Source organism: Notolepis coatsorum, assembly GCF_963971535.1.
Source record: "Notolepis coatsorum genome assembly, chromosome: 10".
In the NCBI taxonomy this organism is placed as follows: domain Eukaryota; kingdom Metazoa; phylum Chordata; class Actinopteri; order Aulopiformes; family Paralepididae; genus Notolepis; species Notolepis coatsorum.
In genome coordinates, this window is record NC_140174.1 from 12,492,941 (window position 1) to 12,512,536 (window position 19,596).

At 43.6% G+C, this 19,596-nt stretch overlaps 1 protein-coding gene across 1 annotated transcript; it reads right to left on the minus strand.

The window, feature by feature from the left end:
* Positions 1–335: 335 nt before the first annotated feature.
* LOC311235928 (tumor necrosis factor receptor superfamily member 12A) lies at positions 336–18,769 on the minus strand. Its single transcript, XM_084323456.1, has 5 exons — positions 18,515–18,769; positions 7,804–7,902; positions 7,446–7,595; positions 3,855–3,903; positions 336–3,028 (listed from the first exon to the last, which is right to left on the minus strand). The coding sequence occupies exons 1-4, from the start codon at positions 18,597–18,599 to the stop codon at positions 3,863–3,865; spliced, it is 375 nt and encodes a 124-aa protein (XP_084179582.1). The 5' UTR covers positions 18,600–18,769; the 3' UTR covers positions 336–3,028; positions 3,855–3,862.
* Between the last annotated feature and the right edge of the window lie 827 nt (positions 18,770–19,596).

The window sequence follows — 19,596 nt, forward strand, 5'->3', positions numbered from 1 at the left end:
CCTGTGTCCCTTTTCTTTAGGCATTAAATATAACCTCAAGTTTACTTTAGTCACATACGCTACATACATTACAGTGAAATGCTTGGTTCTGTATAAGCCTCTTGATATTGTGCTTCATACATTAGAAAAAGGTAAGAGTAAAGACCACACTAAAATATTAAAAACTAAAATGCACAAAAAAGCCTAAATGCTAAAAAGATGTAGTGCAAATTTAGGAATAAATAGATACAAATATGGTGTAATGTTAAAAAGTGAATGCATTTTTAAAGTGAGTATATCTTTGTGTGTGAAACTGCTGTAACAAAAAAGAAAAACGTATGGATCAGGTTATTTTGTTTTATTGTGAAAATACGTTTGATACACAACACAGTTCACTTGCATTAACTTAAAGGAAGCCTATGCATGTATACACAATTATACACAACTAAAAAGCAAGACAAATAATCAAAGAAAATGTTAGTTATTGCTCAGTAACAAAGTTTGCTGGCATGTTGAGGTTTTTACAAAAATATTCACAGGAGTCCCTTTCATAATCTCTCCACGATAAAGCAGTCGCCTTAACTATACAATTGTCAAGAGATGTTTACTAAATAAATTAAAGGTAAAAACTAAACCTGTATTTCTTTTTAGCTGATTGCCCAATGTTAGGGCAGTAGGGCAAGCAGCAAGCCCCTCACTCAGATCCATGATATGAATATGAAAAGGACGTTGTCAATCACATGAAATATCTTAACATTTTGGCCCGGTACTGAAGCCTCAAGTGTCCCTGACGGTTTGAGGATAAATATGATCAAGAGACCAAAAACCTTCTTTCCTTTTTTAAAAACTTTTTCCCTGACCTTTTCAGTGATTCAAATGACCACCAAATCTCCCCTGGACCCCTGGACCTCAGACCTTGTTATAACATGGTTATGTAGCTCCACCTGGCCCTCTGATGGGTAACGGTGGAACCTTCACTACAGTACTTAATACTAAACATACCCTTTATAATCTGTTCCATATATCTTTAGAGAGCAGTTTGTTGAGACTGGGTGTCTAATGTTAGAAGATATCTCGTCACAAACGTAGGCTGCTGGTATTGTCACCAGGGAAAGGTTGTGTTATACTTGAGGATAATGCAACAATTAGGTAACCTGTGTTTTATATGAAGCTGAAGGTTCTTCCTTCTCTCGCTGTATTTAAAAGTATGATCTCCGACCACTGTGTGTCGACTTGTAACTGATTTTGTATTGTCTATCCTTATTTATTGTGCCTATATGTATGAAATTGCTGCTAAACTATGTCTTGTTTTGTATAAAGGTTTGAAAAAGATTAAAACCTGTTTAGGGGGGGGGGGGGGGGCTGTCACATTAAAACAAATACAATGAAATAATAACAGGGTTCCCGCATGTCATCAAAATCCTGGAAAAGTTATGGAATAACTTTTCCGGGCCTTAAAATATTTAGGAAAAATATGAAATATTCATACACTTTTGGAAAAGTAATGGAAATGTAAAGTCATATTCACAAGTTTATCATTTATGTACATTATTCAACATATAAATATTACAGGAATTGTACGGTGAAAGTAGGTCAGTTTCTTTTTTGGTGTTTTTTAGTTTTGTTAAACCTTTCATAACAAGTCTTCAATGCCAGAGCAGTTACGGTAAAGGTTGTTCAGTCCTTACACCACAGGATTACAGTCACAGAAATTTGGTATGAATGTGTGGGAAAAGTCATTGAAAGGTTTTGGAATTCACTGAGGAAGTAAGCGTGGGAACCTTAAGCGGTCTATAACAGAGAGTCTGTCTTGTTCAAGGAAGGGGTTCCTAGAAACAGTGCATGAGAAAGATTACCATTATATCCCCTTTATAAGCAACTGGCGTTACAAAGGTACTCTATCAGGCTCTCCAGAAGATAAGCGCATACCGGGTTGCAAAGTGAAGGCACTGGCAGTGATAATGTACTTGACCTAAGAAGTAGCTACATTCAAATGTCCTTGATGTGCCAGACAGTATGCTTTTCACTGGTCTTCGTTTAAAGCTGCAGTAGGCAACTTCGGAGAAGGTAGCAAGAGTGAGTTCACCTGCAACAAAAGGTTTTCCACAAACTCCCAGAGGCAGAAGCAGCTTTAAGCTGAATCTTGCACGTTGCGTGTACTTTTTGACGAGGAACTGCGATGGTGGTCTTAGCTTTCTGATGCGACCCCATTTGGCAGGCCAAAAAAACATCAGCTTCCTGCATCATCAACCAATCAGATGTGTTTTGACCTGCCATGTGGTCTTCCCTGGGGTGCATAGGAGAAAACTAAGACCACCATCGCATTTCTCATAAAAATGTACACAACGTCTGTGCAAAACCTTTGTTGTGAGCGTGCACAGAGCTTGACAAGTGAGGAAGAGCTTAGCTCTATTTCTGCTTGGCAGGTAAACTCACTTGCTAATTTCTCCGAAGTTACCTACTGCAGCTTTAAGAGGCAGTTGAGAATGACCAGAAAATGCACGCCTAACCATACAGATAAAAAAAAAACTAAAAACAATACTTGTGTTACATTCACTGATGATCTGCTGGTTTCAGCACAATGGAAGGTTGGCAAGGAGCATATTCTGACAAATTCATGAATCTGGATGAAGAAATAACGTTTATCAAGATCTAATACTAATTACAAATATTGGAATATCAAGTCGAGAGTAAAATATGAAAATAATACCACGGCTACTATAATTAGTCACTAGTTCATGTAAATCGTGTGATCAGTGCACTGTTGGACTATCCGTGGACAGAAGTGCTCAACTAGGCGTCAGGTCGACACAGTTCCGTGGGAGCGATCTGTGACTATTTAGCCCAGGACTCTGTGACTATTTAGCCCAGTGTGTGAGAACTGAGCACATTTTCACTTTCACAACAGTATAATAAATTAAAATGGTCCGGTTCTACTCAGAAACGCACCCCGTCGTCAGAGTACAGTTTCTATGGTCCAGAGGTTCTTCTGCCTGAGCCGGGCTTCCCTGGGTTCCGTCGCCTCCGTGTTTCCAGAGAAAGATGAGGTCTGTGGAAGTCATGGGATTCTGTTAAAGTTCTTGTTACTTTTTATGTGAACACTGTGTCAAAAATAAGTTTGACATCCAACCAGAGTGCAAATGTAACAGTAAAGTGTAATAGTCCTCGACAGCACCCTATCATTCCATTCCCACATCAACAACACCATCCGGTCTGCCTACTTCCACCTTCGCAACATCAACCGCCTCCGCCCTTCACTCACTCCCAACAGCGCCGCAATCCTGGTCCACTCTCTCGTCACTTGGATTATTGCAACTGCCTTCCCTTTGGTCTCCCCCACAAACTCCTCCATAAGCTCCAACTGGTCCAGAACGCTATTTTTTTTGTCTGATTCTATTTTTTAATGGATTGTGATTGTAAATGAACTGTTTTAAAATTGTTGTACGGCGACCTTGAGTGCCTTGAAAGGCGCCTTATAAATAAAATGCATTATTATTATTATTATTATTAATAGTAATATACAATGTACAGGAGATTAAACTGGGTTTAAAATATATAAACGAGTAATACTGCTCGTCAGATGTATGTACAGAGTTGTAGTATTAATATGTACAGTGATACATGTATGAAGACACTATGGTAATAATAAGTCATACTGGCCAACAGTGTAACTAGTAAGAGTAGGTAAGGGATATGTACAGATATAGATATAGTATCTACAGATATGTAAAAAGGGTTACATGCAGATGCAGGTATGTACAGACAGATGTGGATATATATATATATATATATACTTTTTATGTGAACAACACTGTCAAACCGTAAAGGAACAACATTTTTACTCAGCATTGGAGAATAATTGAAAGTGTACCTACTGAAGTGTTTATGCATGATAAAGTGGCCCTGCTGTTTCTTCAATGGGCTCTGTAGGAAAAACAAAAGAAGAATTGTTTATCTTTTTCAACATTCATGAGTTTGTTTTAAGATGAGATGAGATATTCCTGGATGATCCCCCTGGGGAAGTTCGGGTATCATAGCAGCATGGGGGAGGGGAGGTACAGGTATGGGCAGGGTAATAGTAGATAAATATAGGCAATACAATTTGGTCTGAATATAAAGATATGATAAAAAAAAAAAACAGTGTAAACAATATAATTAACTCTAAATATAAAAATATGAGAGAAATTAACAAAGTGTAAACAAAGGTGCAAGTGAGGGTCTGTTCCCTAACTGGCGTGGTATACGCCATACGTTGTAGTCCGTGCAGGTTTTGGTGGTTAAGAGTCAGACACACTTAATGCTCAAACATTCCTAATAGTTATCAAGTTGTCATGGAAATGAACGTCTGTTTGGTACATGAGACCATAGAAATGGAATGTCATGCAATTGGCCATATTCACAAGCCGGCCCGGGTGGAAAGGAATCCCCTCCTGAGCATGACCAAGAAAACTATAAAAGAAGGAAGAGTCATTACATCACTGTGTGTGTAGCGTGTGAACGCACATAAGTGCCAAATGTGGAACCTTTCATCTCCTCGTTTATGACCTTATGAGGTTTATGTCATTTAAACAAGTTATTACCTCGGTCAGAATCATTGGCAATTTGTTGCATTGTTAACAAGCTAACGTTTGATATATTGGTTGATGTATATTTCCTCAGATAGCTTGTATATTTAGAATTTTACACGAAAGTCTGGCACCGAGCAGAGCATAGAACGCTGGTGTTCTGACGTCATCATGGCCCTTCCTTGTTTTATAGTTTCCTTGGTATTCTGACCTGATGACCCTTCCTTCTTTTATAGTTTCCTTGAGCATGACATAAGAGCAAAATGGCCACGGTGTGAATATGGTCAATAGAGGCCTTGCACGGAATGTTTGTGTAGTTCTCCGTCTTCCAACATGGCTGCCTGTAACATAGCAACCATTGTTATGTACATAGCAATGGAACAGGCAACGGTTGCTATGTGCAAAACAATGGTTGCTATGTGTTGATATATGAGAAATGTCAACAAAAACAATAACAATGGTGTCTTATTACTGGATCCTATAAACAAGTCACAGTAGAACAGTAATATCGTTCTTTTTCCAGTGTTTTACCTACGCTACCCACTGCACAGAAATTAGGCATTTCCTTTTGAAACCGGTTACCAATGGTTACAGGCAGCCATACTAAAGAGAGCTATACAGACATTCCATGCAAGACCTCTATTCAGGAGATAGTTGATGTGTTATCATTGCAAAGGCATCGTTTGGAAGAACATACTAGTGGCAGTAGTTGAACATTCCAACGCTGGCCACACATGACGTGTTCACAATGTTCATTCACACGACTAGAGTTGATTAAATCCCCGTGATTAATATTCTATGGAGGCCATCTAAGCAATTATAGCTCGGCTTACTGGGTGGTTGTTCAGGTACCTTGTGCCAAGACTGATCTTGGAAAGGCTGCTTTTAGTTTCAGTGCAGCAGACTCGTGGAATCTAAGTGACGGAAAACCTAATACTTTTCTACCTCTTGGTCGCTTTAGGTTTGCACTTAAAGGGTGCTGTAAGTGGTCTTTTTTGTTAAGATAAAGTGTTAAATAGCTCTACATTTCAACAGACATCACTGATATAGAGTGTTTGGTCAGTAACATGGGTCTCCACTCTGCAGTAAACACAAAATTAAGAAAAGGTAAGACTAATCGACTGACCAAACTAAACCAACTACTGTAAGACCAAACCGACCGACCAATTAGTCGAATACGAGGAGGCAACCCTGTTAGGCCGATAGATTAAATTAGATTCAAATGAATTGTCATCATACAGCACAAGTACAGCACAACAAAAAGAAGTTTGGCATCCAACCAGAGTGCAAATGTAACAGTAAAGTGTAATAGTAATATACAATGTACAAGTGATTAAACTGGGTATAAAATATACAAATTAATTAAGTAATAGTGCTACACATATGTAAAAAGGATTATATGCGGGTATGTACAGAATATATACCGTATATAGATGTATGTGTATACTGTATCTATATACGGCATATACAGCACTACTGTACATGCTATCATACACAGTTATATGGGTATAGTATGAGGTGGGAAGTTATGATTACTATGATTACAGTGTTTTTTGATTTATTGAAAATGGAGGACCCTTATGTAAACAAGCCAAAAGTCTTTTTCTGGTCTTCATCCTCTTAGCAGTTGTTTGTATTGTAGCGACCCTGGGATTTGGGTGATTGGTCAGCCGAGCTGTCACTCTGCACTCTACCAGCCTGGGGCTGGCATGCGAGCGACGCTGTTGGTCGCGCGGGCCCGGGGTTGGTAGAGTGGAGGGGGCAGGGGCTGACCTGAAAAAGGTATAAGAGGGTGTGGCACCTAGGGTGCGGTCTCTTGAGGCATGGGAAGTTATAGCGACGAGTCAATTGTACCGAAGCCATATCTGAGATGCTTGCAATAAAGACCTAAAGTGAGCAATAACAACTGCCTTGAGAGAGTCGTCAATAACAAACAACAACAACCAGGGTTCGTTACAGTATTGAGCTGTACTGTATTGTACCGATTCTGCAATCTGTTAACATTTTCAATCAATCAATCAAGGGCAGTTGTAGACCGTGAAAGCAGTATGAATGAATGAATGAATGAATGAATGAATGAATGAATGAATGAATGAATGAATGAATGAATGAATGAATGAATGAATGAATGAAAACTTTATTTAACAGATTGCAGAATGGGTACAATACAGTACGGCTCAATACACACAATTGTTAAGGGGATGCAGACCAGAGAAAGACGTTTGTCTTGTTTCCATCAGGGTCCCCCATTTTCAATTCATATTGACATTTATGACATACTCAACATACATGACATTTATGGCATAGGGACATATAGGTATTTAGTACCGATACATTTGTGACATATACGGTATTCAAATACTGTTACCCATAGATCCTGACAGAGTATATACATATGATGGGGAGGGGACTGTACATTTGGAGGGGGTGGGTGGCTTGGTGAGAAATATACATACGTTGGGGTGGAGACTGTACAATCGGAGGGGGTGGGCGGGTGCGAGAGAAATATACATACGGCGGGGAGAGAATATATACATGCGGTGGGGAGGAGACTGTCTATTAGGAGGTGGTGGGGGTTTGGACATTTACGGGGGCCAGTTTCAAATTGCAGCCTCCCGTAGGTGCTCTTTAAGAGCGGTTTTGAATGTGGGTAGTGATTCACATTCCTTTACAGCTTTGGGTAGGGTGTTCCACATTGATGTGGCATAATTTGCGAAACGTGTTTAGTCCCTTGTTTGAGCCGAATCTGGGTTTAACATGATTTGTTGAGCTTCCTCTGGTGTTGTGGTCGTGGTATTCACTGACCTTTGGGAAGTATTTTGACATGTACATGGGTGCCTTAGTCGTATAGTGTATCTTGTAGACCAGGCCCCAGTATAGGTATAAAATGTAGAGTCTTACCACGTAGAGGTCGTTTCTGTGACTTGCGTCGATGCACCATGAAGCCAATGATCAAAGCGGCACCGACCAGCACAATGGCCAGCACTGAGAAACTGGTGATGGCCGCTAGCTTCCACACGTCTGACGTCTCCTCCGCGTATATGGGCCTACCTGTGGGGACGCATTAAGAGGACGGTTCAAAGAGGGCTCCGCTTGGAAGGACACAGCGTCGTTTCAATACATTTGAGATTCCGTTCGTCTTACGGCATGGAGGAGGGCTGTAAACTTTTGGATTGCCACAAGGGACTCGCTGAATCCACATGTTGTAATTTAGCCAGATGCCAGGAGGAGGTCAATATGAACAGTTTCAATTGCTTACATGTGTTACACGATGGGGTCTTCGGGTACTGTTTGCATGACGCACACGGGACGCAAAGATCCAGATCCGAATTCCAGAACTCTGAACTGCTGCATTGGCCTGTGTGCGCAGGGAGAAACAATGGAAATCAGTTCAGTTATTATGTCATCCTGTGTGTCTCATTGAGTCATCCAGCCATGGCAGTTTGACGATTTAGACGTGTGTTCCCTTGCAAAAGCCAAACATCTTTCTCGATGTATACACTGTGCACCATTACTCAAGCTTATTAAGAGGAGCGGATATTCAAGAAGGACATGTTGGACTAGACCTCCCCTGAGAGACTATGCTGCAGATGTTTTCAAACCCGCCCAGTCTCCCCCCAGCCCCCCCCCAGCCCACCCCACCCGCCAAGAAAACACAGCTCGGTTCAACGCAAGAGAAGATTTCTGCTGGAGTGATTGGGAAATGTTATGACATCAAGCTGAACAAACTGAGGCGATCTCAGAAACCCCTGTGGCTTTCCTCTTCCCCGACTCGGAGGAGGGGCTGGGGGAATTCCTCTCTGGGGTTGACTCGTCGTCTTGCTGATGTATTAAGAGGAAAACGCAAATCGGCATTACGAGCTAATTTTGGTTTTGCCGAGACAGTCAGACACAGTTGCGGTGAGACAGCGTGTGCGTGTGCGTGTGTGTGCGCGAACGGCAGGATGTGATGCGTGTTGCGCGTGTTTTTTCTTGTCTTGGCAAGTTGTCAAGAGCTTCCGTTGAATTGTTATTATGAGCGTGTTCCAGAGAATAAACGAATGCGGTGCGAGTCTGTGTGTGAGAGAAAAAGAGAGCCAGCCACAACCAAATGTATATACTCTCTATTACTATTTTTGTATCACCAAACAGTACTGTATTTGCAAATCTGGTATGTCATAAATGTATAGATGTAGCACCAGTACTGTATATCTGTATGTCATATGTCATATATGTCCTGATGAATTGAAAATGGGGGACCCTGATGTAAACAAGACGAAAGTTTTTCTCTGCTGGTCTGCATCCCCTTAACAATTGAATTGTGTGTTTTGAGCTGTACTGTATTGTACCCATTCTGCAATATGTTAATAAAGTTTTCAATCAATCAATCAATCAATCAACCACTCCACCCACACACCCCTCCTAGCAACAACACGTCTACCTCACTGGACACACACAATGGAAACCTCCATATCTCTCTTTATGGCTGCCAGACAGCAGGACAATTACAGCGGTCCACTTCCTAGGTGATAAGAAGAGGGGAAATAGCCGGGAGATCCCGATCAGGATCAGGAGGATGGGGGACAGTGGAAAGAGACGAGATGTAAATGTTCTGTTCTGTTTTGTGGAAACCGTTTTAGATTCTTTCAATGCAACTTAACACACCCTGGGGTTGTTGCTACTTATGCACTTATTGCATCGGTGGGAGGGATGACGACGAGTGGATTATTAGTGAATAATAATGTTCCACGATGTCAGGTTTTTGTCTCCTCCACACACATGGTGGTAATCATGATACATGCATCAAGTGACGGAATTGAAAAAGTTGACGCGAGGAACCGTGGCACTTCTCGTATTGTTTACGCCAAGACAATCTCATGATGTCACGCTTTAGTGGCAACAACCTCTGACGTGGGCTGAGAGTAGAGAGATGAGTGTTTCAGGAACCCGGGGGCAGGTTTGTCCTCCTCGAATGAAATCTAGAATATCATGGTACGTGCTTCCCACCACTGACTAACCACTTCTGAAGACGCGATGAAAACAAAAGCATGAACTCAGCGGTAATCGTGTGAATGTGAAGATAACCCTTGCACCTTTGTAAGAGTTCAGACGGTCAGACCGAACATTAGACAGATCTAATAGCATGGCTGGAAGCGGGTTTACTTGTGGATTAGAGGGTTTGGCATCAAACACCTTTTCAGAAAAGTACAGTTTAGATCCCCTACATATTACAAGAAAGTCCAGTTACTATGTGCTAATAGTACATGTACTATGCTGATTGCTGTGTATATATATTTCTTACCGTATATATATATATATATATATATATATATATATATATATATATATATATATATATATATATATATATATATATATATATATATATGCATATAATCCTTTTTACATATCTGTGTAGATACTATATCTGTACGTATATCCCTTACCTACTCTTACTAGGTAGTTACGCTGTTGGCCAGCATGACTTAGTTATTACCATAGTGTCTTCATACATGCATCACTGTACACATATTAATACTACAACTCTGTACATACATCTGATCTGATTAGCACTATTACTCAGTAGTACTAATTTATATATTTTATACCCAGTTTAATCACCTGCTGTAGCCTACATTGTATATTACTATTACACTTTACTGTTACATTTGCACTCTGGTTGGATGCCAGACTTCTTTTCGTTCTAATAATAAACAGGAGAACCAAGACCGTTTGACTGTTCATGGATTACAGACAGTCTACTACTTCTTGCACAATGTTTGTCCTATAACTCTAATGTCCAAATTACCTTTCTATTCCCGTAGAGCTCTCAGTTCCCACATAAAAAGCCACAACCGCCCTGAATAAGCCCCCTGAGGCCCGGATAATGAAACACACTCACATGTTCCAAATTTGCATCTCATTCTCTCTCTATCTATTGTGACATCACAGTATAGCGTTTGGGACAAGCTCTTCTGTCTTTGTCTAAATTTGCTCTCCGACTGAACTGTCCAAAGGCGTGACTGGAACAATATTTTTCAAAGATGAAGTTCAATGGTATTCCTCCACGATATATGGTATGGGATGGCAGTCATAGCACACACACACACACACACACACACACACACACACGCGGTAGATGGTGTGATAGGACCCCTGGGGGCCACATATACTGTACCCCCTGCTGGCCTGGGCTAGAATCTCACGAAGGTCTTCTTTCCTGTGTCTCCTCCTCTCTGTCTCCTCCTCTCTGTCCTCACTGTCTCCTCCTCTCTGTCCTCACTGTCTCTTCCTCTCTGTCCTCACTGTCTCCTCCTCTCTGTCCTCACTGTCTCCTCCTCTCTGTCCTCTCTGTCTCCTCCTCTCTGTCTCCTCCTCTCTGTCCTCACTGTCTCCTCCTCTCTGTCCTCACTGTCTCCTCCTCTCTGTCCTCACTGTCTCCTCCTCTCTGTCTCCTCCTCTCTGTCCTCACTGTCTCCTCCTCTCTGTCCTCACTGTCTCCTCCTCTCTGTCTCCTCCTCTCTGTCCTCACTGTCTCCTCCTCTCTGTCCTCACTGTCTCCTCCTCTCTGTCTCCTCCTCACTGTCTCCTCCTCTCTGTCCTCTCTGTCTCCTCCTCTCTGTCCTCACAGTCTCCTCCTCTCTGTCCTCACAGTCTCCTCCTCACTGTCCTCACTGTCTCCTCCTCTCTGTCTCCTCCTCTCTGTCCTCACTGTCTCCTCCTCTCTGTCTCCTCCTCTCTGTCCTCTCTGTCTCCTCCTCTCTGTCCTCACTGTCTCCTCCTCTCTGTCTCCTCCTCACTGTCTCCTCCTCTCTGTCCTCACTGTCTCCTCCTCTCTGTCCTCACTGTCTCCTCCTCTCTGTCCTCACTGTCTCCTCCTCTCTGTCCTCACTGTCTCCTCCTCTCTGTCCTCACTGTCTCCTCCTCTCTGTCCTCACTGTCTCCTCCTCTCTGTCCTCACTGTCTCCTCCTCTCTGTCCTCACTGTCTCCTCCTCTCTGTCCTCACTGTCTCCTCCTCTCTGTCCTCACTGTCTCCTCCTCTCTGTCCTCACTGTCTCCTCCTCTCTGTCCTCACTGTCTCCTCCTCTCTGTCCTCACTGTCTCCTCCTCTCTGTCCTCACTGTCTCCTCCTCTCTGTCCTCACTGTCTCCTCCTCTCTGTCCTCACAGTCTCCTCCTCTCTGTCCTCACTGTCTCCTCCTCTCTATATATATGCATATAATCCTTTTTACATATCTGTGTAGATACTATATCTGTACGTATATCCCTTACCTACTCTTACTAGGTAGTTACGCTGTTGGCCAGCATGACTTAGTTATTACCATAGTGTCTTCATACATGCATCACTGTACACATATTAATACTACAACTCTGTACATACATCTGATCTGATTAGCACTATTACTCAGTAGTACTAATTTATATATTTTATACCCAGTTTAATCACCTGCTGTAGCCTACATTGTATATTACTATTACACTTTACTGTTACATTTGCACTCTGGTTGGATGCCAGACTTCTTTTCGTTCTAATAATAAACAGGAGAACCAAGACCGTTTGACTGTTCATGGATTACAGACAGTCTACTACTTCTTGCACAATGTTTGTCCTATAACTCTAATGTCCAAATTACCTTTCTATTCCCGTAGAGCTCTCAGTTCCCACATAAAAAGCCACAACCGCCCTGAATAAGCCCCCTGAGGCCCGGATAATGAAACACACTCACATGTTCCAAATTTGCATCTCATTCTCTCTCTATCTATTGTGACATCACAGTATAGCGTTTGGGACAAGCTCTTCTGTCTTTGTCTAAATTTGCTCTCCGACTGAACTGTCCAAAGGCGTGACTGGAACAATATTTTTCAAAGATGAAGTTCAATGGTATTCCTCCACGATATATGGTATGGGATGGCAGTCATAGCACACACACACACACACACACACACACACACACACGCGGTAGATGGTGTGATAGGACCCCTGGGGGCCACATATACTGTACCCCCTGCTGGCCTGGGCTAGAATCTCACGAAGGTCTTCTTTCCTGTGTCTCCTCCTCTCTGTCTCCTCCTCTCTGTCCTCACTGTCTCCTCCTCTCTGTCCTCACTGTCTCTTCCTCTCTGTCCTCACTGTCTCCTCCTCTCTGTCCTCACTGTCTCCTCCTCTCTGTCCTCTCTGTCTCCTCCTCTCTGTCTCCTCCTCTCTGTCCTCACTGTCTCCTCCTCTCTGTCCTCACTGTCTCCTCCTCTCTGTCCTCACTGTCTCCTCCTCTCTGTCTCCTCCTCTCTGTCCTCACTGTCTCCTCCTCTCTGTCCTCACTGTCTCCTCCTCTCTGTCTCCTCCTCTCTGTCCTCACTGTCTCCTCCTCTCTGTCCTCACTGTCTCCTCCTCTCTGTCTCCTCCTCACTGTCTCCTCCTCTCTGTCCTCTCTGTCTCCTCCTCTCTGTCCTCACAGTCTCCTCCTCTCTGTCCTCACAGTCTCCTCCTCACTGTCCTCACTGTCTCCTCCTCTCTGTCTCCTCCTCTCTGTCCTCACTGTCTCCTCCTCTCTGTCTCCTCCTCTCTGTCCTCTCTGTCTCCTCCTCTCTGTCCTCACTGTCTCCTCCTCTCTGTCTCCTCCTCACTGTCTCCTCCTCTCTGTCCTCACTGTCTCCTCCTCTCTGTCCTCACTGTCTCCTCCTCTCTGTCCTCACTGTCTCCTCCTCTCTGTCCTCACTGTCTCCTCCTCTCTGTCCTCACTGTCTCCTCCTCTCTGTCCTCACTGTCTCCTCCTCTCTGTCCTCACTGTCTCCTCCTCTCTGTCCTCACTGTCTCCTCCTCTCTGTCCTCACTGTCTCCTCCTCTCTGTCCTCACTGTCTCCTCTCTGTCCTCCTCACGCTCTCCTCCTCAGTCTCCTCTACTCCGTCGTCACAGTCTCCTCCTCTCCGTCATCACAGTCTCCTCCTCTCCGTCATCACAGTCTCCTCCTCTCCGTCCTCACGCTCTCCTCCACTCCGTCCTCCTCAAGGTCTCCTCTACTCCGTCGTCACGGTCTCCTCTCTGTCCTCACGCTCTCCTCCTCACATTCTCCTCTACTCCGTCCTCACGCTCTCCTCCTCTCCATCCTCACATTCTCCTCTACTCCGTCGTCACGCTCTCCTCTGAGCTCTTCCAATAAAGAAACAAAGGAAGTGGGCCGACTCCCCCACTCTAGCCTTTAAACCAACAACACATAAACATGACTTACTTTTATTAGTCCACCCAGGAGCATCGCGTGTGTTGCACAAGGCGGGTCACCCTGCGCGCGGCTGCAGTAACTCAGGCGAGGCTGCGAGAAGAACCACCGCTTGCTAATCAAGTGTCGTCAAACAAACAAATCAAACCGGAGGGGACAGACAGTGAATCGCGGCCGTATCGTAACCCGTTGGCCGGGGGAGGAGACACACACAGCTGGTCTGTGAGAGCAGCGCTCCGCGGGAGCCGCCGTGACTCTGTTGTGAGTTTACCTCGGGCGGTTCATAGCAACCACACTCTCACTCCCCTCGCCAGACATTCCACATGGAGCAGTAATGCCGGTCGCTGGAGATTTGTCTGAATCACTTTTATTAGGGTCCCTGCTGGGAGATGTGTCACTGTTCCCGTCAGCACTGCCCCGGGGATCTGACCTGGCTCCACCCAGCCCTGCCACCTAGTGTCTGACCTGGCTCCACCCAGCGCTGCCACCTAGTGTCTGACCTGGCTCCACCCAGCGCTGCCACCTAGTGTCTGACCTGGCTCCACCCAGCCCTGGCACCTAGCGACCACTCGGCTGCTTGAATGACCGAGTCGATGATGAATGAATAATTATTGCATCATTCACACAGAGGTTTACTAGACGCTCAAAGAGCTTTACGATGTAGGGTGGAAATTGCCTCATTCACCACCACTGTGCATCACCCAACCTCGGGCTATGCAGGCTCAATGACTACCATACACTGGCACCAGATACATACACACTGACTACACACTGACTACCATACACTGGCACCAGGCACACATCACACTGACTACACAATGACTACCATACACTGGCACCAGATACACATCACACTGACTACCATACACTGGCACCAGATACACATCACACTACACAATGACTACCATACACTGGCACCAGGTACACATCACACTACACAATGACTACCATACACTGGCACCAGATACACATCACACTACACAATGACTACCCATACACTGGCACCAGATACACATCACACAATAACTACCATACACTGGCACCAGATACACATCACACTACACACTGACTACCATACACTGGCACCAGATACACATCACACTGACTACACAATGACTACCATACACTGGCACCAGATACACATCACACTGACTACACAATGACTACCATACACTGGCACCAGATACACATCACAATGACTACCATACACTGGCACCAGATACACATCACACTACACACTGACTACCATACACTGGCACCAGATACACATCACACTGACTACACAATGACTACCATACACTGGCACCAGATACACATCACACTGACTACACAATGACTACCATACACTGGCACCAGATACACATCACAATGACTACCATACACTGGCACCAGATACACATCACACTACACAATGACTACCATACACTGGCACACATCACACTACACACTGACTACCATACACTGGCACCAGATACACATCACACTACACAATGACTACCCATACACTGGCACCAGATACACATCACACAATAACTACCATACACTGGCACCAGATACACATCACACTACACACTGACTACCATACACTGGCACCAGGCACACATCACACTGACTACCATACACTGGCACCAGATACACATCACACTACACAATGACTACCATACACTGGCACCAGATACACATCACACTACACAATGACTACCATACACTGGCACCAGATACACATCACACTACACAATAACTACCATACACTGGCACCAGATACACATCACACTACACACTGACTACCATACACTGGCACCAGATACACATCACACTACACAATGACTACCCATACACTGGCACCAGATACACATCACACTACACAATGACTACCATACACTGGCACCAGATACACATCACACAATAACTACCATACACTGGCACCAGGCACACATCACACTACACACTGACTACTACCATACACTGGCACCAGGCACACATCACACTACACACTGACTACCATACACTGGCACCAGGCACACATCACACTACACACTGACTAACATACACTGGCACCAGGCACACATCACACTACACAATGACTACGATACACTGGCACCAGGTACACATCACACTACACAATGGCTGAAAGGCTCAGGAGACAATTAAGAGGGAGGGATGATTAGGTGACCTTGATGTCAGAGACCTGATTGGGAATTTGGTCAGGATAGGCGCCCTGGGTTCTTTAACGACTGAATGAATTCAGTCGGGACCTCAGTTTAACGTCTCGTCCGAAAGGACGGCACTCGCAGCTGTATGGTGTCCCCATCACCGTAACAGGGGCATTGTTACTGCCAAGTCCAGAAGACAGAGTGCTCCCTGCTGGACAACAACACCACTTTCCGACAATGGCCCTGACCGGGGCTTGAACCGGTGACCTTCCGATCATGAGTCTGGAGCTCTACCCATGTAGCCACGCTGTTGGGAGGTCTAGTAAGAGTTTACTCCTGGGTTATACACCACATGATGTGTGTATAGGCTACGCTCACACTGCAGGGAGAAAGTGGCCCAGATCTTTCACATGGAATCTGATCTTTTCAATTCTGATTTGGGTCACTTTCATAATATGTGGTCCTAAATCAGATACAGGTCAGATTTTTTCTTTTTTATGTCCATCTTCTTTAATGTTCATTTCTGCATGACCAGGAGCGTGACCAGTTCACACTGGAATCTGATCTATAATATAATGTGAAGAGCCAAGCAAAAAATCAGATCTGAGCAATGAATCAGAATTAAACACTAAGGCTTGCAGTGTGATGCGGTAACCTTAGGGCTACAGCTAACAACTGCTTTGATAATCGATGAATCTGTCGATTATTACTTTGAAAAATACATTTACATTTTGTCATTTATGCTGAACGCTTTTATCCAAAATTACTTACAAGTTCTGTATGACAAGTCAGCAGGAAGGGTATAACTCTATCAGCGGAGTAACAAACAGTGCTGAAACTTGGGTGTTGCAGTGTTGAGTGCAGTAGTAAATAATACATATTAGTATAGTAGGAAGAGTGCATGATAGTATGTAAGAAGTAAGAAGGTTAGTGTTTTGTATTCATTTCAAATATTGATTGAAGAAGTGTGTTTTTAGTCGACGGCGAAAGATTGGTCTGGTTTTCGGCTGCCAATATGCTCTATTTATTTTTTATTATCGACTAGTCGTTGCAGCATCATATTCATCACGGCCGGGGGGAGATTTCCGCTCGCCCGTATTATGACGTTCAGTGGAACAGGTGCATTATCTGGCTTCGCATCTGGCTTCCCCGGGAGGGAGGCGGCTCTGGCCGGTTATCTCGTCCCGCTGACTGCGCTTCTACATCACAAGAAACACGATCATTTACCGTCTCCCGGAGAACCAGGCGTAGAGGGGAACGGAGCTCTGAAATGCTAATTTTCCCCATGGGTTATGAAAAATCACTTCCAAAAAGGTCTTTGCCAGACCCCAAAAACATATGCAAATGCAGACGGACGAGGCAGCCAAGAGAGGTGGGCTCGGACTAGAAAATATATTCGGGCCAAGGGCAGAGACAACCCTCGACATGGTTCATACAGAATAATCAATTGATCTGCCTATTTTTTCCCTCTTCATAAAGTCACAAATGGGAGCCAACAACATCATGTTTGATCAGGGGCCCTATGGAGCTGACAGATTAAAGTCTTCCAGATGTATAAATACTAGCGTATATCTGGGCTATAACCTAATCCAGATGTAATGTAACCCTAATCTGACAGAATCTAAATTATTCTACTGATTCTAAAGGGAAGTAAAGCCTATATGATCCGTGTGCTATTATCTCGTTAGATCTCTATTGGAATGCATAATGTACCGGTTGCTCTGTTCTATTTAATCTAGGCTAATTATGTTATAATACTTATGATGATACCAATCGGCCATTCTAATTAGCCTATGTTGTTCTATGGGCTATTAGTCAAAAGATGGAGTATAGTTTGTGGATTCTCTGTTTAAGTGAGAGAGAGAAAAAACATCATATTGGTTGCATTTTGTACTTTAGTTTGTATATTGTATATTTTGTATAGTGTTTTGGTCTTTATTCTTTTTACTGTATGAAGCACAATCTCAGGAGGCTCATACTGTATGAACCAAGCATTTCACTGTAGTGTACACCTTATGTGACAATTAATAAAACAATTGAAACTTGAACTTGAAACTATAGTTTGAGGATGTTCTGTGAGAGAGAGAAAAACAACAACAAAAACAAAAACAACAACAATAACAATAATAATAATAATATATTTACAACACAAGAAAGAAACACATGAATGGTCGCTGGTGGTGCAGGCAGCATTGCCCGCGGCTTGCCCTCCTCCTCACCCACGGCCCACGGCAGGCGGGCAGGACGGGGTGAAATAAGGCGATCGGAATGCGGAACCGGTGAGAAGAAGAAGGAGTGCAGCTGGTGAAGGACGCGTCTCGGCCGGCGAGCGGCGATACTGACTGACCGACATGTTCCATGTTCCACGGAAAAACAAGGATTCCCATGCAGTCATCATCATCATAACCCCGGGGAAAAGTCTATCACCGATACGCGATCACCTCGCAGTCAAAAAAAATAAAGTTTATTAGAATTTTTATTATAATAAATAAAAAATTATAATTTTTTAAACTTCATGGTATCCCGATTTATCGCGTATTTATATTATATCACACGAGTTGGAATTTTTTGGGGGGGGGTAAAAACAAGTGTATTACTATTAAGTCATTTGTATTTACTTACTTTTCTGTGCGTTCACGCCGTAGAGGTTGGCCGCGGCGGCGATGATAAATCCGCAGAGCGCACAGAGGACGCGGCTGGACGCCATGGTGCCGAGAAGGAGCCCCGTCTGTCTGTCTGTCTGCTAAACACACGACTCACTCCCCAAAGTTCATCTGATTAGGACTCCGTTCTGGTTTTCACCATGGAACAGATCCTCCTCGGTGTGCGTCACCCGGAGGAGTCTGCGCCTTGTTTTAATAGCGCACACACCCACGCTGCTCGTTCAGCTCCTCTATGAGTCATTTCCTCTGTACTGTACTGTAGGCTCTGAACCAGAGAGGCACGAAGGTCCCAACGTTACAGGACACTTTACTACTTCACTGTTTGGTTTCGATTGTTTGCGCAAAAGTGAAAGTTTAACAGCGGATCATCTTTTAATGGATGTTTTTTTCCCCAACTCATATGATATTAATTATTTCGCCACACCCTTTTGTTTTTTTTCCTCCACGTTTTACTTGGGACTGCAAAATCTGTGTAGTCTGGAATTAATAGTGTTCTCATTGTTATTACCACGCCTGTCGACGTCATGCACTACTCTGCCAAAACACACAAGTCTCTGGTTTCCAATAGTAAAGCAGGAGGTCTTGCAGTCCTGGATTTTTTTGTTGATGATACAGTTATAATAACTTTTACCTTTAAATCTTAAACGTTTTTAGAATCCAGATTCGATTTTGATATTTCATCCCAAATAATAATTTCTATTTTCAACAACATCGGAGGTCGTTTGATGTACAATCAAATAGTCAAAATGACACATCAGCTTGGAGGCTGCATTTTGTCCACGATACCCTTCTCTGGAACGGCAACAACATCATTATCAGAAACAAATCAGTGTTCTCTTCTAAATCATACAGATCATATTCTCAATCTTTTTCAGATAATTTAATTATTTAACTCATGCTATTACATTCAAATTGTGCAAAGCCACTTATGTTATGGTGAGATTAGTATAACACCACGGTGAGGCTAATATAACAGTTATAACTGATGTTGGATAGAACAGAAATAACAGATATAAAGAGTAACAATAAGCATATCTTAAG